Genomic DNA, 24,634 nt, shown 5'->3' on the forward strand with positions numbered 1-24,634 from the left:
CCAAGGACAAAGGGCACACCCTTTTCTCCTTCTGCAGTCAATACAATAAACATGTTTCTGTCGTGTTGGATGTTCTATCCTGGGAGTTTACTTATCCTAATTTACCACACACACACACACACAAATATCTTGTAGGAAGGTCCCCAGAGTTTACAGACCCATATCACAAGTAAGAGCACAGCTCACTCAGGGCAAGGGAACTGCCAGAAAACAAGGACAGTTTGCTGAGCTTGCTGCTGATGCTCTGCTCCATCCTGATGTCTCTCCCATATCACACCCACCCTCTTCCATCAAAGCTGCTTCTAACTTCCATTCTCTGGGTGTCTGCATAACACCACAGTGAAGGAGAAGCAGGAGTGAGTATGACAGGCAGGTGCTGTGGTCCTGGAGACGGATGGTGACCAGAATGACAGGCTCAGCTTGGGCTGTGTCAGAACTTTCCAAAGGGATTTTAGCAAGCAAGCAAGATAAGAAATGTTGCCAGACTGTTTGTGTGCTAGCCCAGGCCTGTAATCTCAGAACTCAGGAGGCTGAGCCAGGAAGTTTTCAAGTTTGAGTCAGCCTAAACGACATAGTAAGACCATGGACCATGTTTCTAACAAACAAGACAAAGCAAAACCGAAATGTCAATGCAATGTCTGGGGACTTCCTTTTTTTCTCAGGGTTTGGGGGCAGTGACAGGATCAGCCTATGTGAGAAATCTAGGTCGCCTGGCAGGAAGGAGATGTGAATTGAAGTTCTGCATAGAGTAAAATTCCAGTGAAAAGTTACTTTATATCTGAAGTTGACTTTTAGCCAGGTGTTTTAGCCAAACTGGCCCCCTGGTCATGCTGAAGGACTTTGTCAGCTTGGCCATGATCTTGGGACAGTGGTTTTGGAAGTCATCACTTTTCCTTGACTGTCGCCCTCCAGGCTGCACCCCCAGGAAGTGTGGCAGAGGCGTCAATGACATCGTCATCACCAGGGAGGAGGCGGAGCAGATTCGCAGGTACCCATGCACCTCTGCAGTTTGTCTAGGGTTAAGAGTTGGGTTAAGCAGTGAATGGGAGTGAGCCAGGGCAACATCAGAGTTCAGAGAACCTTCGTAGTCTCGTGGACCATCCTCAAGGGTTTGGGGGGTCAGAGGGCAGGCTTCCTGCTTCCTTTGAGGAAATGCTGTGGCCTTAACAATGTTTCTGGTGATTGAGCAGTCTAGAGGCCTAGCCTCCTCCACAGGAAGTTTACTCTGCTATGGAGACCAGGGCTCCTCCAGCCTTAGCTGACAATCAATAGGTAATATTTCACCTCTCTGTGGCTCATAAATGCCAGCTCAGAAGCAGCTGATACGGGAGTTTTCTTTGTGTGGATTTTTTTTTTTTTTTTTTTTTTTTGGTTTTTCGAGACAGGGTTTCTCTTTATAGCCAGGGCTGTCCTGGAACTCACTCTGTAGACCAGGCTGGCCTCAAACTCAGAAACCCACCTGCCTCTGCCTCCCAAGTGCTGGGATTAAAGGCATGCGTCACCACTGCCCGGCCTTTGTGTGGATTTAAACAACAAGATCTTAAAAAAGAAAGATTTCATTTTCTGGCCAGCCATTCAGACTCAGTATGTGACCCCCTCATTTGACCCACGAGCCCCATTCTTCTCTGTCCTTATGCTATTCCTACTATGGTGCCCAGCAGGAAGCTTGTCCTCTGTATCCTGCTCCCCACCCTGATCCTATACCTTACTATACCTGAGGATTATTAATGCTTTACTGACAGGTTAGTGTTCCTTGGTAGCTTTGTCAAAGCTGCTTGCTCTTTAGTTGGGTGGTCCTCTTTGGTATGGTATAGCTCTTTGACAGTCTGAGCTGTAATTACCAAAATCTCCATCAACTAGGGAGCCATCAGACCACAGACTGACTGAGAGGTTCCTTTGCAACAGTTCAGAATCAGGCCAGTGGTTTCCAAGTAGGCCATGTGCTGGGAGCAAGAGGGTGCTGACGTATCCGCAGCTTTGAGAGTTACATTTTTGAGCTTCCCTGATTGTTTACATCATAAATGTTAAACAAGAAGAACCTATAGATAAGGCACTATTATACTGATGGATGATTTGCCTAGATGCTTTATGGATAATGCTGTCAACTAAATTTTGATTTAAAGTTGTTTTTTTTTTTTCACCCCCACAGAATAGCAGAGAAAGGGCTCTCCCTAGGTGGATCAGATGGAGGGGTGAGTTGGCATGGTTCTATTTTCTTGATACATTTTAGGTTTGCTCTCCTTGGAAGGGAAGAAGGAAGTGTTGGATGCACAAGGTCCCCTTTGTTCCCCACCAGAGACATGGCCTGGTGTGTCTATGTTATTTCTCAGACAGTGGCTGGTATCCCTCTTGGGAAGAGAATGTATAAAGTCACACATGGCCATCTCTTCAGGCTGCCTGGCTTCATGTCCCACTGGCATTTCAGACATTCTGGATAGGGACAGGAAGGATAGGGGAGGATTGGAAAGAGGATAGAGGGAGGGAGCTGACAAAGGAGTCGAGCCTGGTGGCCAGGCAGCTGCTGGGGAAAGCAAAGCCTCTTTAAGATGCTTAAATGGACCCCACTGCAGCAGGCCAACAGAGGCCCGTCATCCTCTGCACTAGGGTAAATCATACAAGGAACAGGATGGTGGGTCCACCTGGAATTTGTGATGTAATTTGGAAATGGGATCTCTGTAGTCGTAATTGAGGGGAAGTCCTTCTCAGGGACCTCAAGTCCAAGGACAGGTGTTATCTGTGTAAGACAGAGCCAAAGGGAAACTTAAAGAGAAGAGAAAGCCTACGGGTAGATAGAGGTGAAAAGTGGGTTCTATGTCCACAAACCAAAGAAAGCCTAGGGTACAGATACTGGAGGACAAGGAAGGACCATGCCCTAGAGCTTAGGCCAGAAACCAAGGAAGCGCCACCTCACCTCCTTGGTTCTAGACTTCTGGCTTCAAAGGTGGGAGAATGAACTCGTGTAGCTGGAAGTCCTCATTCCGTACAGCCACAGGAATAAACTGGGCTAGCCACACCTCTGTAAATGGACAGTTGGGCACTGGTCACTGGGACCTTGGTCTCTGCTTGGTGTGAGGATGGATTTCTTCTCCCTGCGTATTTTGGCAACTGCTTTGCATTATAGTCTGTGTCAGGCCCAAATCAAGTCTGCAGAAGGTAGGCTTTCAGACTTTGTTATAATTTCAAACTGTTTCTGTGATTGCACAACTTCATCTGTAATTCTGTCTTTAGAGTTCTGAAAATGGAATTTCTTTTGAGTTTGGGGAGCTATTTGCTAAAGGATTGTCAGTGAATGACTTGTCTCCTCTTTATTCAGCACGACCTTGAGAGTCCCTGTGTAATAGGCCTCATACCTTTAAGTTCAGTAAACATTAGACCCAAGTCATATCCATGCCTTAGCTAAGCAATTGTAGAAATAAGAAAAGGGGCCGGCTCCCTGTTACCCACCATGCATGGGGTAAAATGGTTCATGTTGATGGCTGCTTTCTTCCTGAGACACAGGGAAAGACTCAGAGTTAGGCAGTTAAAGTCAGAAAAGATTTGACAGTTTCTTAAAGGTTACTTACAGGTGTGTAGTTCTATATGAAGTGTTGAACTGGGAGCCCAAGGACATGGCCACATGCACCTGTGGCCAGTGTGCACAGAAGAACCCAAGGCTATCACTAGGATAGGCCAGCAGGTCTGACACATCTGAGCAGTGAATAGCCTTGATGCTTAGCTGTGAGAAACAACGTGAGTTATTCCAGAGAAAGAGGCACATCACAGGGTCTTCTACCTCAGTAGAACACAGGCAGCTTCTCATAGAAAGTGGAGCTTCAGATGCTCAGGATGGGCTGTCAGATAGGAGTGGAGGACAGAGAGAGGACAGAAAGGGTGGTAATTAGTGTACATGCAGAAGTGTGCACTTATACAGAAACTGGTCACACTGCACACATGGGCAGAACCATGTGTCTAAGTCCTACCTTCACAGATCTAGTGGAGGGAAAGAAAGATGGAGTCATTAGGGTGGGCTGTGACTCACCATAATCATCCTCAGATGTGTCTGGGGAGTGTGTCTGGAGACGTTCCCGAAAATGTTAGGCCAAAGAGTTTGGTTATCTCTTTGGACAGCAGAAGAGTCACGTTTGTCCAGGCAGACAGTGCATAAGGCAGAATTTTAAGAAGTCAGAGGTAGAGTGTTTATACAATGGATTGTGGCAACTGAGGTTCAGCTTTGGCTTCTAAAGTGACCACGGTTTACGCACATTCATCTTTTTCAGGCATCTATCCTGGACCTGCACTCTGGAGCCCTGTCTGTTGGGAAACACTTTGTGAACCTGTATAGGTGAGAGGCTAGAGGAAATAGAAGAGGTAGGATGCAGGTGGGCGTCCAGCAGCTGCATGGACTTCAGAGAGCTTCGAGGTTCCTCTAGGGCTAGAGAGAGACTTGAGAGAGTTCTCAGCCTCCACGCCATCATTCTGTCAACTGCCGATTTCCCTCTCTCCCTCTCTCCCTCTCTCCCTCTCACCCTCTCTCCCTCCCTCCTGCCTCCCCCCCTCTTCCTCTCTTTATTCCTCTCCCCCTCCCTCCACTCTCCTTCCCTCCTCCCTCTCCCCCTTCCCCCTCCATCTTCCTTCCTCCCCCCCCCCTTACTTTGTATCATTTTTTCCTTCTCTATAACATAGTTATCATTACAGGAATGGAATAACTCTCAGATGATATGGCAGATCTACTTTTGGAGTTTGTTGGTTAACTTGAGGAAAGACTGACTAAAGGAAACAAGGAGGCTGGGGTGTGATAGTTTATACCTGTGGTCTGAGCCCCAAGTTGAAGATCAGCCTGAGCTAGAGCAAGACCCTATTTTAAAAAAAGCAAAAACAAAAAGCAAGGAAAAGATTAGTAACACCTGCTAATGTTATTTATTATTTCACAGATACTTTGGGGATAAAATACAAAATATCTTCTCTGAGGAGGACTTTCAGTTATATAGGTAAGGAAGACGGAGAACAAGAAGAGATGGGCGTGGCCAGATACGCGAAGGGGGCTGAGGTCAGTTCCATGATGTCCTGATACATCAGGCCAGGTCTGTGTCAGAGATCAAGACCCGTGGGTGTAGACGAAACTCAGTCTGTCTCTGGGTAGTGGGCAGCTCCCCTAACACTTTCTAAGCCCTCTTGGTCCTGTAGCAGACATGTCCTGCTATTGATCACAGCCCAGCACCTGTTACATGATTCTTGTACAGTTCTTACCCAGAGCAGCTTGCCTATCTGGGGAATTTTTTTAAAATTAAAGCTTTTATTTAAAGATTATTAAGAGGCTGGAGAGATGGCTCAGCGGTTTAGAGTAGTGGCTGCTCTTCCAGAGATCTTGAATTCAATTCCCACATAGTGGCTCACAACCATCTATAAAGGGACCTGATGCCATCTTCTGGCATGCAGGTGTACATGCAGCAGAGCACTCACATACATAAAACCAAATAAAATAAAAAATATAAAAATAAAAAATATCACTAAGATGTGTGTTAAAAGTCCACGGAGATTCTACACACCACTTAGTCCTGTCACTAATATTACCTAGCTGCAGTATGACATCATTTCCCAGAATGGGCACTGGTACAGCACTCTGATCTTGTTCAGAATTCCAGGCTTTACCTGTAACCAGGTGTGAGCGTGTGTGTGTTGAATTTTATGTGATTTTTACCACCTACTAGATTGTGTTGAGCCGGCCAAGGCATGGAACAGGCCACCAGAGCACTAAGTTCCTGCTGCCCTTTGCACCCCCATGCCCACCTATCACTGATGGTCAGCCTTGAAACCTGAGCTGACATTTCACCTTCGTATGTTCCCAGGGAAACAGCTGCTAAACAAAGCCAAGGCCTCTGGTCCAGAGAGCAGGCGAAGAGCTTGAGTAACACTGTGTACCTGGCAGTGGCAGCCATGAATTGTCACTGAATGCATACAACATGTGTGACTCTTTAAGTCCACTGTTGCAGGTGACATGGAGCCGTCAGGAGCTTTGCAGACACTTTTGAGAGTCCCCCCTGGCATACAGCTCCACTCTGATATTCTTAAGACATAAGACCCAGCCCACTGCTGTCTCCAGCTGACCGGTTGTACTCCTAGCCCTCACTAGTTTATTTTGTTCTTGATGGTCATTCCTAGTATTCACACACTGGCTTAAGTAGAAACTGTTCTGTGATAGTTTGGCATTTGTAGCTCTATAGTTTATAAATTTATAAGACACACACATACACACACATACACACACACTCCTAACGTTTGAGCTGTACATTCTTCTTGACATCATGGACACACAAACCTGGAACTACGTAGAGCAGAGACAGCACCTTCTGCAAGGCCTTCCTTTCACACATAGAAACTGAACAAGTGTGACCTAGGAGCCAACCCAGAGGGAACATGAAACTTGTGTTTCTGGGTGACAGCAAGGTGACTCCTGCACCAGCAAGCATGAAGACCATTGCCAGCCACGGGGCTGTTCCTTACAGACATTGCTATCTGCAGACGGTATGCAAGAGAGTTAAAGATGGAAAACTCTAAATACTGATTGTTATCCAAAGGTCTGCTATGTTCTGTTAGGTTTAAGAGTTAAGTGGAGAGTTGTAATTAGGAGGAAAATTGAAAAAGAATGTTCTATAAAACATCGGAAATAATCAAAACTTACGAAATCCCAGACTGACCCATCGCGTCCTCTGCAGGGACATTCGGCAGAAGGTCCAGCTCACCATTGCAGAAGCTTTCGGCATCAGTGCATCCCTGTTGTACCTTACGAAGCCCACATTCTTCTCCCGAATAAATAGCACGGAAGCCCAGACAGCTCACGATGAGTACTGGCACGCACACGTGGACAAGGTGAGCATCTGGTGTGCTGGTTCTCTGTCTTGTCTGTGACCGGAACTCCAGGCACCTGCTCTCCGTTTCTGTTTGCTATTTTGAATCTCTTCTTCCTGAGGTTCTAGGGTACACTCCTAGCTAGGTGATGCAATTGAGGAGATAGAATTTGTGTCACAGGAGTCGAGGGCTGGAACAGAAGGTGAGGTGGCTGCTGGAGCAGCATGGGCCTGTGGTAGCCTTTATCATACTTGTTCCCAAATTCAAGTGCAGCCTTTCTGATTGGGCTATGTAAGCAGAGGGACCCTTTCGTTGCTTCCCCGGCCCAGGTCTCCATATCCCCACAGGATGTCCTCTCTCTGGCACAGACTTTTGTTTTTATTTTTTTCTTTATCCCCTCCCTAAGGCCTTGTTACCAGCAGCAGGATAGTTGCCAGGGTTCACTTGTGTCCCTGAAGAGAAGTTAGGATGTGTCGGAAGCAAAGTTAGAAAGTTTATTGATGACATCATTGGAAGACAAGATGCACCTGAGGAGAGCCTGTCTAGGTATTAGGAAAGGAGCACACGCAAGAGCCTCTCAGCACTCGCCGCCAGTGTGACTTGGGAACTTTGGAGCCGCTCAGTCTGCAGCTAGGTTTAGACGTTAGGGAAAGTTTTGGCTGGAATACTTTTTCTTACTTGCAGATTTTTCTTCTTGAAGAAGAGTCCATTTTAGGTACAGTCTTGCTGCTGGAGAGGGAGGTACTACAAAACATTCATGCTGGGCGTGTGGCCCAGTTGATAAGAGTGCTTGCCTAGCATGCATGAGGTCCTGGGTTCAATCCTCCAGCATCACACAAACTAGGCAAGATGTCTCATACTTGCAACCCCAGCACCTGGGAGACGGAAGCAGAGGACCGTGAGTTCAAGATCACCTTCAGCTATTTAGAGTTTGAGTCCAGTCCGGGCTATATGATACTGTCTCAAAACAACAAAAAGACAAACATCTCTATTCATTAAAATGGCTCCTTATTTGTATGTAAGTCACATGACGGCAGGTACCATATGGTATACTTTATTAGCCATTTTTAGCAGTCATAATTTGTGACATTTCTCGGAAAGTGGGTTCAGTTATTTTTTTCAGGTGTCCTGATTAGCAATATGAAAATTCCTGGGGTGTCAGCTAGTGAGAAATGGAAACCAGAGCAAAGAGAGCGAGAAGCCCTTTGGCATCTCGTGCCCTCCCTGTTTTCTAAACAGTTGTCTTGCCCTGGTCAGTTCATCCCTGTTGAGATTTCTCAGCCCTGTAGATCAATGATACCCAGTCACCAGCCTGAGCCTTCTCTATGAAGGACCCCCCCCTCGAGTGTGGACAGCAGGTGAGGACTCTTACTTACCACCCAGTTCTCCAAACATAATGCCAGGTAGCAGCTGCCAAGACACTATGAGAAGGTGGAGTGTCACCCCTTCTGTGCCATAATCTACCCCCACCCTTTCCTTTGAGCATGGTAACTGGCAACTGTGTCATTTAGGAAGCTCCTTTGCAGTATGTGAAGGTGGGCTGACTTTTTAAGGAGTCAGAACAGGACACGGATCCTGGATCCTCACATGCTCTTACTGGTACTTCTTGCCCTGCCTGGGTCTTTTGATGTTTGATGTGGTTTATCTTTGCTTTCTTTGACTTGAGTTTCACTGCAGAAACTATTGGAGTCACGCCCTGTTGGCTTGCTTGCAGAGTTCGGGTTACTTTGGTGTTAGCTTAGGGTGGATGCTGGATTGGGGAGCACTCAGCTCATGAGGTCAAGCTAGATCCACCAGCAGAGACTAAAACCCGCAAACAGAGGAGTCTTGCATGGTGTCCTGTTGAGTTTCAAGACTATTCTTCCAGGCCTGCTTACCTTTGAGGGCCTGCTGCTCACTCCTGGACACTCGATCCTTGTTAGATGATTGTTGCCATGGTGATTGGTCGAGCAGAAGCAGCAGGGAAGAGCAGGGCTTGGACTTGCTCAGGAGGAGTTGACTTTGTGCTGTCCCCACAGGGCCAACAAGGCTGATCAATCCCTTGATTCTGTCTTTAAACCAGGATGCAGGCAGTGGGGAACCGAGGGTGGCGCAGGAGGTGGTGGCGGCTCAATGGTTACAGCTGGGCCTCAGAGTCTCATCTCTTATCTCTTACCCCAGACTTGCTAATCGAATGATTCATCAGGCTAGAAAGAGTTCTGATTTGATTGAAATTCTGTACACATCACACAGCACTGTCTTCCTGACACACCTCACTAAATGTTGACCTGTGAGTGTTCTCTCTGACATCCGTTGGAAACAGCTCCGCATGCGGTGGGCATGTACTCTTCTGGTTGCAATACAGGGCACTGGAAACTCCTTAAAGCACCTGCCCTCTGCAGTGTGTTCTGAGGATCCTCCAAGTAGGTGCTCAGCAGAAATGTCTGTCATGCCTAGTGTGCTTCTTGTAGGACCTTGAACCTTCTGCTTATTTTCAAGAAATATGAATGTGTGTGTGTGTGTGTGTGTATGTGTGTGTGTGTGTGTGTGTGTGTGTGTGTGTGTGCACCACTGTAGAACTGACAAAGTGAGGAAACTTCTGACCTTGCATTGAAGTCTGTCCTTTTAGAAGCTTAGCTGTTAGGATCATAGCTCTCACTTCTCACTCCTGATGTGTTCTTCAGGCCTGGGGTGGACATGGCTACTGTGCCACTGTTTGACTCTCTGTTCAACGTGACCTCCTCTACCTGTAATGCTCTCCTGTGAGGGTTGCAGCTTTCCTACCTACAGTGTCTTGCTTTCCTCATCCAGTTCCTGAACTATAACCAGCCTAAGAAAACATGTACAGACTTTTTTTTTTCTCCTTTCTTTGGGACAGGGTCTCACTGTGTATCCTTGGCTGGTCTAGAACTCACTCTGTAGACCAGGCTGGTCTTGAACTCATAGAGATCCACCTGTCTATGCCTCTCAAATGCTGGGATTAAAGGTATATGTCACCAAGCCCTGGTCTGTCATCCTGTTCTTTCAGAGGGAACTAAGGTTCAGAGAAGTCAAATCAGTTACTTAGTGTCACACAGTAAGAATGCTCTACAGAGGCTAGAGAGATGTCTCAGTAAGTAAGAGCACTTATTGATCTTGCAGAGGAACTGAAGAATTTCCAGTTTCCACATCAGGTGTTTTACAACCACCTGTAACTCCAGTTTCAGGGGTTCTGATATCTCTGGCCTCTATGGCACTGCAGCACTGCATTTACATACATATACCCACAAATAAAAATAAAAACAAATCTTTTTTTTTTTTTTAAGGTTTATTTATTTTATGTGAGCACACTGTTGCTTCCTTCAGGCACACCAGAGGAGGGCATCGGATTCCATTACAGATGGTTGTGAGCCACCATGTGGTTGTTGGGAATTGAACTCAGGACCTCTGGAAGAGCAGCCAGTGCTCTTAACAGCTGAGCCATTTCCCCAGCACAAAACAAGTCTTTTTTCTCTCTCTCTCTCTTTCTTTCTTTCTTTTTTTTTTTTTTTTGGGTTTTTCGAGTCAGGATTTTTCTGTGCAGCCCTGGCTATCCTGGAACTCACTCTGTAGACCAGGCTGGCCTCAAACTCAGAAATCTACCTGCCTCTGCCTCCCAAGTGCTGGGATTAAAGGTGTATGCCACCACTGCCTGACAAAACAAATCTTTAAAAAAGATTTCTCTATGATATAGGGACAATCCCTCTGCCGTGAAGCTTTCTTGTAATATCTTTTTAATTACACTTATTTTGAGAGTGTGTGTCACGCCCGCCTCACCAGCAAGGATGACGCAACAACAGGATCCTTCCTCACGCACTTTATTGGGGAACACACCATTGATTGTAAAGCGAAAGACCCCAAGCCTGAAATGGGTGCTGCTTAAATAGTTATCACAACTGTGTATAAGTGTCTAATTGGTGCTTCTTGCAGAACTTCATTTACATACTGTTCGGGAGGGTGAGGAGCTGTGTCTGAAAGATACGCAGGCTCACAGCAGGTATTTACGACCCTGAATGCAGTTGTTTTCCACCTCAAACAGAGGGAACAAGCGCCATCTTCTAATGGCGGCTCCTTACAAGTGTGTATATGTATGTGCATGCACATTCCATGGTGCTTGTGTGGAGGTGGGAGGGCAACCTGTTGGAATCTGGTTTTGCCTTCCACTATATGGGTCCCAGGAACTGAATTCAGGTCTAGACTTGTTAGCAAACACCTTTACCTGCTGAGCCATTTCCCAACGGCCTGTAGTCATGCTTTGGCAATGAACTCTCTCTCAGTATTGTTGTAGTTTTGTTTTTGAGACAGGATTTCTATATAGCCCTGGCTATCCATCCTAAAACTTACTATGTAGACCAGGCTAGCCTCAAACTCACAAAGATCTGTCTGCCTCTACTTCCTGAGTGCTAGTACAACAGACATGCATCACCATGTGTATTGGTTAGGGTCTTACTGCTGTGAACAGACACCATGACCAAAGCAAGTCTTATAAATGACAGCATTTAATTGGGGCTGGCTTTCGGGTTTAGAAGTTTGGTTCATTATCCTCAAGGTGGGGAACATGGCAGCATCCAGCAGGTATGGTACAGCAGGAGCTGAGAGTTCTACATCTTCATCTGAAGGCTGCTAGCAGAATACTGGCTTGTAGGCAGACAGGATGAGGGTCTTAAAGCCTATGCCCATAGTGATACACCTACTCCAACAAGGTCACACCTCCTAATAGTGCCACGCCCAGGCTCAAGCATATACAAACCATCACACCATGCCTGGCCAACATTTATTTTCTCTCTCTTTCTCTCTTTCTCTCTCTCTTTCTCTCTCTCTTTCTTTCTTTCTTTCTTTCTTTCTTTCTTTCTTTCTTTCTTTCTTTCTCTCTTTCTGTGCTTGGGATGGAACCCAATATCTAACACATGCTAGGAAAGCACCACTCTACTGAGCTATGTCCAAGCCTCTCAGTGATGTTTCTCTATGTGCAAGTTTTTGGGTTTTGTTTTCAGTTTTTTAAAATGTATGTGAGTGTTTTGCTTGCATGTGTGTATATGTACCACATGTGTGCCTGGTGTCAATGAAGATCAGAAGAAGACATCAGATTCCTTGGAACTGGGGTTATAGATGCTTATTAGCTGCCATGTGGGTTCTGGGAACTGTATTTGGGTCCTCTGGAAGAGTAGTTAGCATTCTTAACTGCTGAGCCACCTCTCCAGCCTCTACGTGCAGGGATTTTTGTTTTGTATTTTTGAAACAGAGTTTCTCAGTGTAGCCATGGCTTTCCTGGAACTTGCTCTGTAGATTAGGCTAGCCTCAAACTCAGAGATCCTCCTGACTTGGCCTCCAGAGTCCTGGGACTAGTGTGCCCCCACTGCCTGGCCAGTTTTTTCAAGTGTTATTCTTAATTATGTGTATATATAAGTGTGTGTATGTTTGTACACATGAATGATTGGAGGTGCCCTTGGAGCCCGGGAGAGGACTTCTGATCTCCTGGAGCTATAGTTCCCCTGCAGTTGTAAGCTGCCCACTGTAGGTACTGCTGGAAACCAAACTCAGGCTTTCTACAAGAACAGCAAGTACTCCTTACCACTGAGCCATCTCTCAAACCCCTCTAATATGAAGCTTTAAGTGGTTATTGAAAAGCTTTAAAAATATTTTTCTGCTTTGTTACTGCTCAGTGGTAGAGTGTGAGCTTAGTTACTACATTTGGAGAGTTTGGGGCCGTCATTTCTTTATATGTTTTTCTGCACTACATTTTTGCTTCTCTTCATGGGACTCAGTGACAGAGTATCAGCGCTTTAGGTATGTTCCCAAGGCTCCACTTCCTAGTTCTTTGTCCCTCAGGTCTACACTGTTCCTCCATCGAAGGCTCATACTATGCCTCCTCCACCTATCAGCTGTGAAATCCAGTGTAGTTTTCAGATTGAAGAATTCTGTTTGTTTTGAGATTGGATCTTTGTGTAGTCCAGGCTAGACGTAAACTTTCTGTACAGCTGAAACTGGCAATGACTTCCTCGTCCAGCCTCTAAGGACACCTGCAGTCTTTCATGATCCATACCTACACACACTGATGCAGACAGCGGGGTGCTGCCCCACCCTTCCCTCTGGAGTGCTAGGATCAGAGGCTAGAACCAGCATGCCTGTCTTTCTTCAGTTTCTGTCGAGCTGTGAAGTTTCTGTCTCTGCCTGGTAGACAGTGATTACTTCCAAGATCCCTGTGGCCCATGACTAAATTCCACCTGTCTATCAGAAACCGAAACAGCATGTGAGGCTTGTCTTTCCTGATTAGATGTTTGCTTTGGCCAGCCTGGTCTACATAGTCAGTTCCAGGACAGCCAGAGCTACATAGTGAAACCCTGTCTTAGAAAAATAAATTGCTTCAGTGAAACAGAACTAGGTGGAAATTTGGGTGACTGCCACAGTGTTCTGCAGGGTACCATGCCATATGACTCCTAGCCAGTGTGCTCCATTTTAAGTTTGGTTGTTTGAATAGTAATTTACCCTACAAGGTTCAAAAGTAAAAAGAATGTAAGAAGACAAGAACCCCCTTTCCCAGAAAACCCTCACTTGCCTAAATCAACATAATGGCCAAATTATAGGGTCCCTTCTCCAACTACTTTTGTTTGTTTGTTTGTTTGTTTGTTTGTTTTGTTTTTTCAAGACAAGGTTTCTCTATGTAGCCCTGGCTATCCTAGAACCTGCTTTGTAGAACAGACTAACCTTGAACTCAGAGATCCACTTACCATTGCCTTCCAGGTACAAGGATCGAAGGTGTGCGCCACCACCTCCTGAAATCTCCAACTACTTTTATGCAAAAACAAAGGCATAAAATACTGTGTTTTAGAATCACATTTTTTGAAGTTGGTTTCCTTTCCTGTTAAGCAAACTGATCTTGTTAAGCAAAATTTTGTCTTGAAGACAGTGGTTTCATCCACAGAACCCTGCCATTAGCAGGCCTACACCTGTACTGCTCCTTTAAAAAAATGAATTTAGTTTACTATTACTAGAATATGTGTGCCATGGTGCATGTGCAGAGTTCAGAAGATAACTTTGTAGAGTTGGTTCTTTCCTTCTATCTCTGTACAAGGTACAGGAACTGAACTACCCATTGGATCATCTTACCCTTTTCATTGTTTCTAAAGGAAACTAGATAGTTGGATACCGAAATATTCTTTAAATAATGTTTTAAGAATATTTATTATCATTACTGAGCATGTGTGTGTGCATGTGCATGTGTGTGTGTGTGTACATGTTACTGTTAATATTTAATAAAAGGGGCTGTGCAGGCCGACCATCTAAGTGGTGGTGGCTCTGCCTAGCTCAAGCCACCATGTTCTGTGGCCTGAAGCCAAGTGCTCCACAGCTGGAAGTGGCCAGAGGCCACAGGCATGCCACAGCTAGAAACAGCCAGCCAGAAACACCAGCCCTGGCACTCACGAGACACCAGTGTGGGAGATGGCGCCGCCAATCTCCCACGCTGTCTCCACAAGGCTGGGCTGAGCCCAGACCATCCCACCATCCACGCAGTACCCCGTAGAAATGAGACTCTAATGTTTGAAGATTATCCAATAGCTTTATGTATTTGATAATGCTCAAATAACAAGAAGCCCACACAATTAGAGGTGTTACCCAATACCTAACCTAGATATTACAGCTACCTTAGCCTGCTGGAGACACGCGTACATCCACCGCCATTTTCCCCTCTCTCTATTCTTACTTTGTCCTAGCTCCTCCTCTTCCTTCTCCTTACTCCTCCCACATTAGCTCCTCCAAAAATACTGAGTTTAATATAGCAGGAAATATACCACTACATGTACATGGTGTGTGTGTGTACATGGTATGTGTGTGTGTACATAGTATGTGTGTATAGGCATATGTGTGGAGGTCAAAGGACAACTCTGTAAAACTGATTCTCTTCTTCCCACTTTCCATGGGGTCAGGGGATTGAGCCCAAGCACCATGCTTGCACATAAGCACCTTTACCCACTGGGCCATCTCACGGGCCCTAGAGCGTCTTCTAACTAGCACGCCTTCTAGCACCCTTCTCACCAGCCGCAGTCATCTTGGGTGAATACGCAGCTTTTGTTAACAGTAGAGACTATTCTACTTACAACTGTGCCACATTTCACTCACAATCACCAGACTTTTGTGTCCAGTCTTCATGGAGCACACGGGCATATGACATGACCTTCTGTGTAGGGATTAGTCTCTTGGGTGTATACATATATGTGAACAAGGGATTACTCTGAAATCTGGATTAGAAAGTCTACCGACCTAAGGAGGCTTTAAAAGCATGCTCCTAGCCAGGTGGTAGTGACACATGCCCTCAGTCCCAGCACTCAAGAGTCAGAAGCAAACCGATCTCTGTGAGTTTGAGGCCACCCTGGTCTACTAAGTGAGTTCCAGGACAACCAGGGCTATGCAAAGAAACCCTATCTCAAAAAAACCAAAAACCAAAATAAACCAAACCAAAACCCCAAAACAAAACAAAACAAAACCAAAAACCCAACCAACCAAACCCCACCATTCTCCTATAAGCTTCTTTCTCTCTCTCTTCTCTCTCTCTCTTTTCTTTCTCTATTCTCTCTCTCTCTCTCTTCCCCTTCTCCTCCCTTTCCTTCTCCCTCCCTCCCTCCCCTCAACCCCACCACCTTTCCACCTTTCCTCCCTTCCTCTCTATTTCTCAGACTAACCCTTGCTCTTTAGTCTAGGCTATACTGTGTAGCCCAGCCTGTCCTTGAACTTACAGTAATCCTTCTCCTGTGTGCTGGGATTACAAAATTCTCGTATTACTAATTGTCCAAACATTTGGAACTAGGAGAAGTTAATGTTGTTGTGTCTGATGACGCCAGAGGTTTGTCACTTTCCTGTGTGAAAGTCAATTGCCCTGAGACCATTTTAAAAGTCACCTGTGGTTTCCCCACTAATCTGGGGGTACCCCTCACACAATTTATCAGTCATTCATAAATTCATATGTGAGTCTTTAAATTCTTCTGTTCTAATATGTTTTCTTTTTTAAAATTAATATATTTTCTTGTATGTGGATTTGTATTTTGCCTACATATATGTTTGTGCACCACGTGTGTTCCCACAGAGGCCAGAAAATGGTGCACTGGAGTTTAAAATAGCTTTGAACCACCGTATGGGTGCTGGGAATTGAACCCAGGTTCTCTAGAAGATCAGGTAGTGTTCTTAACTACTGAGCTATCTCTCCACCTCCTGGTTTTCTTTTCTGTTTAAAAATTTGATTAAATTGTATTTAGTGTGTGTGTGTGTGTGTGTGTGTGTGTGTGTGTATGTGTGTGTGTGTTCGTGTGTTCATTCATGTCTCATAGTGTATGTGTGGCGGTCAGACAACAGCTTGCAGGAATCAATTCTCTCTGTGTCTTGTGGGTTCCAGTATCAGGCTTGCTGACAAGTGCTTTTACCTACCGAACCATCTTGTCAGCCCCCATCTCAGCTTGCTGCAACTGCATCAACAACGAATGATCTTGATGATTCTTGTTCTGTGAATTATGTAAGTAACAAAGCATGTAACAAACTGATTTTGTCTGATCTTTAAGCCTTGAGTTTTCTGCAGTGCTGTCTCACTGCATCTGGGAGGTCTTGCAAGAGTATTCTGATGATTGCCCATGATGGTGTCTGCTTCAGTGACCATCCCCCTAAAAGTCAGAATGGAGCATTTGTTGTGGGACTTTTTGGAATAGTGTATACTCTCACACCTGGTGTGAATATGTGTGTGCTCTGTGTGTGTACACTCAAGTGTGGAGGCAAAGGAGGATGTTGGATGTCCTGTTCTATCACTCTCTGCTTTATTCCTTTGGGAACAGTCTCTCACTGAACCTGGCAGTAAGACTGGCAGCCAGCAAGCCAGAGAAGTCCTCTTGTTCCCATTCCCACAGTGCTACAGTTTCAGATGTGTGCGGTGATGCCCAACATTCTATGTGAATGCTAGAGATTCAAATTCAGATCCTCATACTGGTGTAGCAAGTATTGTTACCTCGAACTCTCTCCCTAGACCCCCCCCCCTTTGTGTGGGTGTGTGGTTTTGTTTGCATTGTTTTGTTTGCAGCAGTGTCTTGGAGAACGACCTTGAACTCTTGATCTCTCTGCGTCTACCTCCCAGGAGCTGTGTTTACAGGCACATATCACCTCACCCAGCTTCTTCCATGCTTCTTGTTAGACATATCTCTATTTTGTGTTTCGAGTTGCTATAATAGGGTTTTCCATACTCACACCGCTTTGGTGTAAAACATATTTTCTGATATATTATTGAGTATCGATTCTGCTTGTAACCGTGGGCTTTTCTACCTGGCCTCTTTGTTCCCCAACTCTGAAACTGGGTTATTATGAGTAATATTATAAATTATTTGCCTTGGCCAAAAGCTTTGGCTCATTCCCACTAGTTCATAGCTCATTTACCCCATTTATTTTATTCTAAGTCTTACCACATGATTGGATACCTCTCTTCAGTTTTATACAACTGTCTTCTTCTGAGTTGGGGTGAATCAACCCCCTCCCACGTCTGACTCTATCCCAGAATCCTCTCTCCCTGCCAGAACTCCCACCTACTAGTTCCTGCCTAAGCTAATAGGCCAATAGGTGAAGCAAGAGACTCTCTCTACATGGAGTTTTTCCTATATTTGATTGCTCTGTTCTCTCATATCTGTCTTAGTTTAGTCTCACCAGAGTAAAGCCTTAGTAAGAGCTGCTGTGGGGACACTTCTAGAGACGTATGCAGGAGCAGTAGAATCAGAGGAAGAGACCAGTTGTGCTGAGCCAGCCCAGGAGCTCCAGGGTTGAGGTGGGACTGTATGAGACAGAAGGGAAGCAACCCCTGCCCTCAGCACTGGCTCTGTGGGGATCCTGGGTACACACCTCCGTATTCTGGGGTTAGTGTCCCTTCTTCTATGGAGACAGCTACAAGGCCTCAGGAAACATCAACTCATCATACTTGAACTGGAGCCCAACATCAGTGAGTGAGGGAGCAGGCTTTCCTCCGCCCCTGCTATTTCCTCCTCATGACCCCTATCATGGCCCCCCAAGGTGAGCTTTGGGTGTTCCAGGAATGTGAGGGTCTGAAGCATGGATGAGCACAAGCGAGCTTGTCCCTGCACCCAGTGAGCATGCTCATCACACACCGACAACTGTCTGATCCTCCATGACGTTCCCAGAGATGCCACATCCCCAAAGAGAACCTAGAATCATGGGTGCCAGGGACCAGTTTGGGAAGATGCAGTGGCCAGCACAGAAGGTAAGAATGGCTGTACAGCAGCGTGTGTGCTCAGTGCTGCTGATAGTGCTTGCAAACATGGTTGAAAGTAGACTTCCTATTATGTATATTTTATCTTAATTTACAGAAAGTTTGGGACAGTTCCACAGCTGACCACAATTGACATGCTTTTCTCTATAGACAGTACACTGTTCACTTGCTATATGGCCAAGGGAGGAGCCAGTTTGCACTAGTTTCTATTCACCACCCCTTCATGTAGCTTTGTTGGAGCATAACTGGGTTCAAAGCCTCATTCCTGGGCATGGAGAGATGGTTCGAAGGCTAAGAACACTTGCTGGTCTTGTAGAGGGATCCACATTGGACGGTTCACAACAACCTATAACTCAAGCTCCAAGGGATCTGTTACCTTCTTCTGGCCTCCTCGGGTACCTTAACACACATAGCATACATGGACACAGACACATACACATAAGTAATAATATAATTTCTTTCTTTTCTTTTCTTTTTTTTTTTTTTAAAAAGAGGAGCCTCATTCCCCATAAGAATTGAGAAGTCTGACCCCCCCACTCCCTTATGCTCCATCCCACAGGTGACCTACGGGTCTTTTGACTACACTTCGCTGCTTTACCTGTCGGATTACTTAGAGGACTTTGGTGGAGGGCGCTTTGTGTTCATGGAGGAAGGGTCCAACAAGACAGTGGAGCCCAGAGCCGGTAAGACACAGGCTAATGAGTTGCCTAGGGTATGGATACAGGCCTGTAGTTCAGCTTCATGACATTTAAACATGTTCACAAGCATGTATACACACACACACATACACACACACACACACACACACACACACACACACACCTCTACCTGCTGTGGGTGAGGTGGGCTTTATTCTAGTCAATACTACATTTGCAGAACACTTACTCAATATCTTTTGGGCTTGGGTCTGGGTTTGTCTAAGTCTGCTGGTCATGACACCCAGGGGCCAGCTTTGTCACTCAGTTGCCCAGTATCACTGCAGGTGACTGGCAGAGCTAGGCTCCTAGGGGTACCACATCGGTGTGCAGGGTCTCACTAGACTCTACTGCGTGCTCCTCTTTTGAAGGGACCTGGCAACTTAAGGTTGAGTGGATGCTGGCTAGGGAGCTTATCTAGTGCACATGAGGCCCTGAGATCCCTAACTCCACAAAATCACAATAAAGATAAGATTAAGTGATAGGTCCAGTGTAGAGATGGTGTTTCACATTCTATCATGTCCTACATAGCACTGTGGGGCCTGCCCCAGAGCTCATATCCTTGGTGGCCTGAAGACCCAGATTCTCCAGCACCCTGCTGCATGGTTCTCTCTAAGGAAGCAGATAAACATCCCTTCCTGCCTAACCTCTGAGCCTGAGCCCAGGTCCCAGTAAAAAGCAGAGTCTGAGCCCAGCTCCTAGTCAGGAGGTGGAGCCTGAGTCTGGGTCTTAGTAGAGGATAAAGCCTGAACCTAGGTCCTGATGGAGAGGTAGAAACTGAGCCTAGGTCTGAGTAGGAGGTGGAAGCTGAGTCCAGATCCCTGTAGACTGGTGACGGCCTTGGTGACTCGGGAATTCTCGCTATGTGGGAAAGTGCAGGAATGGGTTGCCCATCTTCCTGAGATGTAGTCTCTGCCCTTGGCCAAGACCCAGCTGACATACAGAGACATACACACTGACCGTTGCACTAGCATGTCCTATGTATCATGTTCTCCCTGTCTGCTACAGTGTCACCCTCACAAGTTAAGTGGTCCTGTTGTAACCCTCTGCTTACTGACAGCTCCATCCAAGGAGCAAGGGCATTCATACAGGGTGAGTCAGGGCGTCCTTTTGGACTGTGGGTCCAGCAGTTCCTTGCAATGGCATTTGCTGTGACTGACTAACAGCATGTAACTGACTAACAGGCAATGGGGAATGAAGAAAGCACAGGCACACACATAGCAGCCAGATCTCATGCTGCAACCTAGGTTAGGGGTTTGGTCACCTGTTAGAGGTCGCAAACACTTTATGGATTGAAAGCCATCAAGGCTTTGGTGTCACCTGTCACCCAGAGGCTATGATCACATGAGGAAAAACACGCAGGATTCTAGAAACCTAGGTCACTTTGTAGTTTGGTTTCTGTTGCAGTAATATTTTAAATCTGTGCACCCAATCTGGCTTGTTCTTAATCAGCCTCCATCTTTCCAACTAGCCTAGGCCTTAGAATACACCGCCACTGCTCGGCTCAGGCCGCCTACTCGGGCGGCCAGAGACACTGACCCTACCACCCATAAGACACCAGCATGGGAGATGGCTCTGCCAATCTTCCATGCTGTCTCCACAGGCTGGGCTGAGCCCAGTCCATCCCTCCATCCATGCGAGCCGGTAGAAATGAGACTCTAATGCTTAGATTATCCAAAGGCTTTATATGTTTGGTAATGTTCAATAACAAGATGCCCACACAATCAGAGGTGTAACCCAATACCCAACCTAGATATATCAACTACCTGTGACTGCTGGAGACACGAGCACATCCGCTTCCATGTTCCCCTCTCTCTGGTACTTTCTCCCCTAGCTCCTCCACTTCCTTCTCCTCTTCCTCTCCTTACTCCTCCACCTTAGCTCCTCCCAACTTGCAGGAAAATATGCCGCTACAGGTTTTTCCATTGCCAAGTTAATTCCTGCTCTAAGGAAGTAGGTGGCCATCAGACAGCACTTCCCATGGATTGTGGGTGCTATACAATCCCCTGTTCTGAGAAATGGGGTATCCTTACTTATCATTACAAGAAGCATGAGAGAGACGGAGAGGGTGGGAACAAATGTGTTAAAATATGTTTTTCATTTTTCTTTTTTTTTTTTAAAGTTAAGGTCTCACTATGTAGCCTTGGCTGGGCTAGAACTCACAGATACCTACCCATCTGCCTCCCAAGCTAAAAAGTTAAAGGTGTAGGACTCCTGAGCAAAATACCATTTTTTAAAATTTTAGTTCCTACTGCTCCTGAGGAGAAGCCGGCTGCTGTTTCTTGTATATGTTGTTTTTTCTGCTGTTTTCAAGGTTTTCAGTAATCTTGTTTTATCAGCTTGATTGTGGTGTGCAGTAATATTCATTTATATGCATCCCATAGGGGCGATGTTTGATCATTGATTCTTTTAGTCTTTTTTTTTAAAATCCTGATGTGATTCTCATCTAAACCTGATAGTTAGCATATGGTTTCCTGTTGTCCCAAGCTCAGGATCCACCGCTGTCCTCCATACATTGGCTGTGTGTAAGATGTACAGGCATGTCGGACCTGTGAGGACCCCACTCTTACTCAACGCTGCCACACAGAAGTGTGCCTGTCATTAAGGAGCAGGGAGGGCAGACAGCCAAAGGGGCTGATAATCTCAGATGCTCCCTCCATGGAGCCCTGCTGTGCACTGGGGGCTGAGGATCTCAGATGCCCCTCCATGGGGCCCTGCTGTGCACTAGGTTAGGCTACTTGTTTCTATATCTCAGGGTTAATTGACAAAGAAGGACTAAATGTTCTTTAAAAACACATTAGCTCAAAAAGTGGTGCCTCCCCTCACCCTGGAAAGCCTGGTCTTTCATACCCAGTACCTCTTGGGTGCAGGAAGAAGGAAGGGCCCAAGGCTCTTCACACTTGGTTTCTCTGCTCTGCTCTCCCTGGGGTTGTGTAAGCCTCCCCACAGGATACAATGCAGGTCAGATGGACTTTTCCCCCTTTTGAAGGGTCAGAGGCAAGTCCCAGTAGGAAGAAATGTGGTGGCCAGAAGGGGAACAACACTGTCATGGAGCATTTGAGCCCAGCTGCGTGTTAGATGCTGCACCCTCTGAAGCCCAGGGTTCCTTAGACGTTCACAAAGCTGAGTGCAGCGCTGAGCAGGAAGCACTTACAGTAAAAGTACATACGGGCCAGTTAGATGTTGAAATAAGTACACATTCTCCTGGAATCGAGGTTTGGAAGGACTCCGAAGACCAGGGGATGTAGCTGGGAGCGGCCCTGAAGCTGCAGGGCAGGGCTGTTTGTCTTCACAGGTCATCTATTGACATGCGCCTTTGGATTGCCAGGCCATTGTTATCGTCCTCCATGACTGATTCTTTTATTTTAAAATTTTATTTCTGTTTCACGTGTATGGATGTTCTGTCAGCATGTATGTCAGTAAACTGTGTATGGTGCCTATGGAGGTCAGAAAGGGCGTCAGATTCCATGGAGCCGGAGTTACAGCCATCTGTGGCTGCCACGTGGATGCTGTCAATCAAACTCAGAAGGCTCTGGAAGAGCAGCCAGCACTCTGAACTGCTGAACCATCTCTCTGGCCTCTGCTATTACTTTTTATTTCTCACCTGTCAGACCAGCAAGCCTCTGCCCTCTCCACCACAGAGAGTCTTCCCTGTAGCCAGGAAGACGGGGGGTGCCCTGTGTCCCTGTTACGCACCCAGCGCTGCTGGTTTGGTTCTCTCGCTCCTCGTTAGGGTTTCTCCATCTTGTCCAGCGCTGCTGTATTTATTGCTGTGTTCATCCTGCAAATGTGGCTTAGTGGTCACCTCTCTCTTCTCTCTATCTCCAGGTCGAGTCTCATTCTTTACCTCAGGCTCCGAGAACCTGCACCGGGTGGAGAAAGTCCTCTGGGGGACCCGCTACGCCATCACCATTGCTTTCACCTGCAACCCTGACCACGGCATCGAAGACCCAGTACTCACGTGACCAGCTAGGTCAAGTCCTGAGTACCATGTCCAGAAACCTGTTCATGGCACCCTCATGTTGTGATACAGCCCTGTCAGCAAAGGCACTCCTAGGCCTGGTTGAGTGTGTGCTCATCTCTCCCACTTCAGCCCATTGCTGCTGCACAGAGTGCCTTATGAATTATCCCGAGTTGATCTGCTGATGTTTTAATGTTTTCATCTGTGAGTAAATCAAGGAAGGAGCCTGTTACCCGATAGCTCTGAGTGTGTGCTCTGGGTGCTGCACATTGTGGCTGGCAGGCCTCATTCCTCAGGAGGCCTCCCCATGTGGGGAAGAAACACCCATCTATTAGTGAAGCTAGACATCTTGCCCTAGCCCATGCAGCCCACTAAAGGTGGTCCATCCTAGAACAGACTGCACAAAAGGGGGGGGGGGACACAGGAACAGAAATGGTGGCATTTTGGAAAAGGCTCCAATAGTTGGTGTCTCTGGGAACCCAAGAAGTTTCATGGGTGAAGGATAATTCTGTGCATTTTAGGAGGAGACTGACATTCGGCACCTGAGAACTAGCCTAGGTTCAGTCTTCGCTGTGCTGGGCCCTGCTTGTCCCCAGCATTATCCCCAGAAGTACAGGGTCCACGTATGTCAAGGAGGGTCTCAGCATCCCCGTGACCTGCCCCCAGGATTTGGTGCCCAGTAAGGTACCATCTTCTTCCCATCAGCAACGAGCAGAGGAACTGGAACCAAAGTGCCATAGGGGAGGCCTGGGCCTCAGGGGCAGCTCTAGCTCTGTCAGCCCAGTGTCTGCCAGGTCAAGAATGGGCCACAGTTGCTCCCTGAAGCCACATCCCCTGGAGAAGGCTGACCCTTCCCCCATACACACAGATAAATGGAATCCCAAGAATGCCCCCCTACCCCTGCCCCACGCCCCAAACCAGACTCATCCAGCTTGACGTAACAGCCTGGGAAGAGTTGCCGATCACCACTCTTGTGTCCGGGCAGCATGGCATATGGTACATGGCCATGCACCCCTGAGGCAGGTGGCCTTGATGTTGAAATTACACCCACAGCCTACATGCCCTCAGTGGTTGCCCAAGACAGCTCAGTCATCTCTGGCCATTGCTGCCCTATAGCCTGATTTAAAACAAGCAAAACCTGGGAGCAACATGATCCTCAAATGAGTAGCTGTGAGGCCATGAAGGTTTTGGAGATCTGCAAATAGAGGAGCCTGGTCTGCACTGTGGTGCTTGTTCTGGTACCCCTCTCAGGTGTCATTTCCACATGCAGAGATCATTGTTCTAGCAGGTCTTGTAGTGCTGTGAGTCCCGAGGTGTCTGCTGCCCCCTACTGGTCATCCTGAGTAGATCACAGTGGGGACAAGAAAGGTCTGGCTGCTGGTGGATAAGGCCGACCTTGCAGGGCTGCTGCTTCCTGGTCCTGTCCAGTCAGGGCAGCAGTCAGGCCTCACTGCGGTTGTCATCTTGTGTCTCTGGCCCTTGAAGTTCTGGTTGTAGTTAAGACAGGCATGCCATGTCTGGTACTTCCTCCATAGTCGTAACCCTGATATCTTCTGTGTCCTTTGGAGTACTAGGCAGTACTTGGAGGTCTGGCCATCTTGTCCTAAGCCAGTCAGACACAGCATAAAAGGCAATACTTGAGTGGGAATAGGCCATGGGTCTTCATGAAGGTCCAGAAGTTTCTGGAAAGGTCACATGGCCAATAACACTCTTCCCCAGCCGGATCAAAGCTGGGGTCAGGTATCAGCAATAGGCAGAGGGCAGGACTAGAACAAGGGAGGTCCTGCAGGTCCTAGTAGTTAAGGAGAATAGCCACAGGCCTTTGAGCAAGCATCACCTGAACAACCATTACGGGGAACACTTTCGACATGGGTCCAGCCTATGTTATTCTACCTGACCAGTTCCTTC

General features: G+C 46.8%; 1 protein-coding gene across 1 annotated transcript in view; it reads left to right on the top strand.

Moving 5' to 3' along the window:
• The window catches only part of Ogfod3 (2-oxoglutarate and iron dependent oxygenase domain containing 3), a 25,825-nt gene extending 2,860 nt beyond the window's left edge, over positions 1 to 22,965 (top strand). The window contains exons 3-9 of the mRNA XM_028787963.1: positions 913 to 988; positions 2,150 to 2,192; positions 4,257 to 4,321; positions 4,911 to 4,967; positions 6,693 to 6,846; positions 18,630 to 18,753; positions 22,594 to 22,965. Of these exons, the coding sequence (XP_028643796.1) occupies positions 913 to 988; positions 2,150 to 2,192; positions 4,257 to 4,321; positions 4,911 to 4,967; positions 6,693 to 6,846; positions 18,630 to 18,753; positions 22,594 to 22,730 (656 nt within the window). The 3' untranslated portion in view covers positions 22,731 to 22,965. The remainder of the gene's footprint in view (positions 1 to 912; positions 989 to 2,149; positions 2,193 to 4,256; positions 4,322 to 4,910; positions 4,968 to 6,692; positions 6,847 to 18,629; positions 18,754 to 22,593) is intronic.
• Positions 22,966 to 24,634: the final 1,669 nt, after the last annotated feature.

The sequence above is a fragment of the Grammomys surdaster genome, unplaced genomic scaffold (assembly GCF_004785775.1).
Source record: "Grammomys surdaster isolate TR1022 unplaced genomic scaffold, NIH_TR_1.0 125688, whole genome shotgun sequence".
NCBI lineage: Eukaryota > Metazoa > Chordata > Mammalia > Rodentia > Muridae > Grammomys > Grammomys surdaster.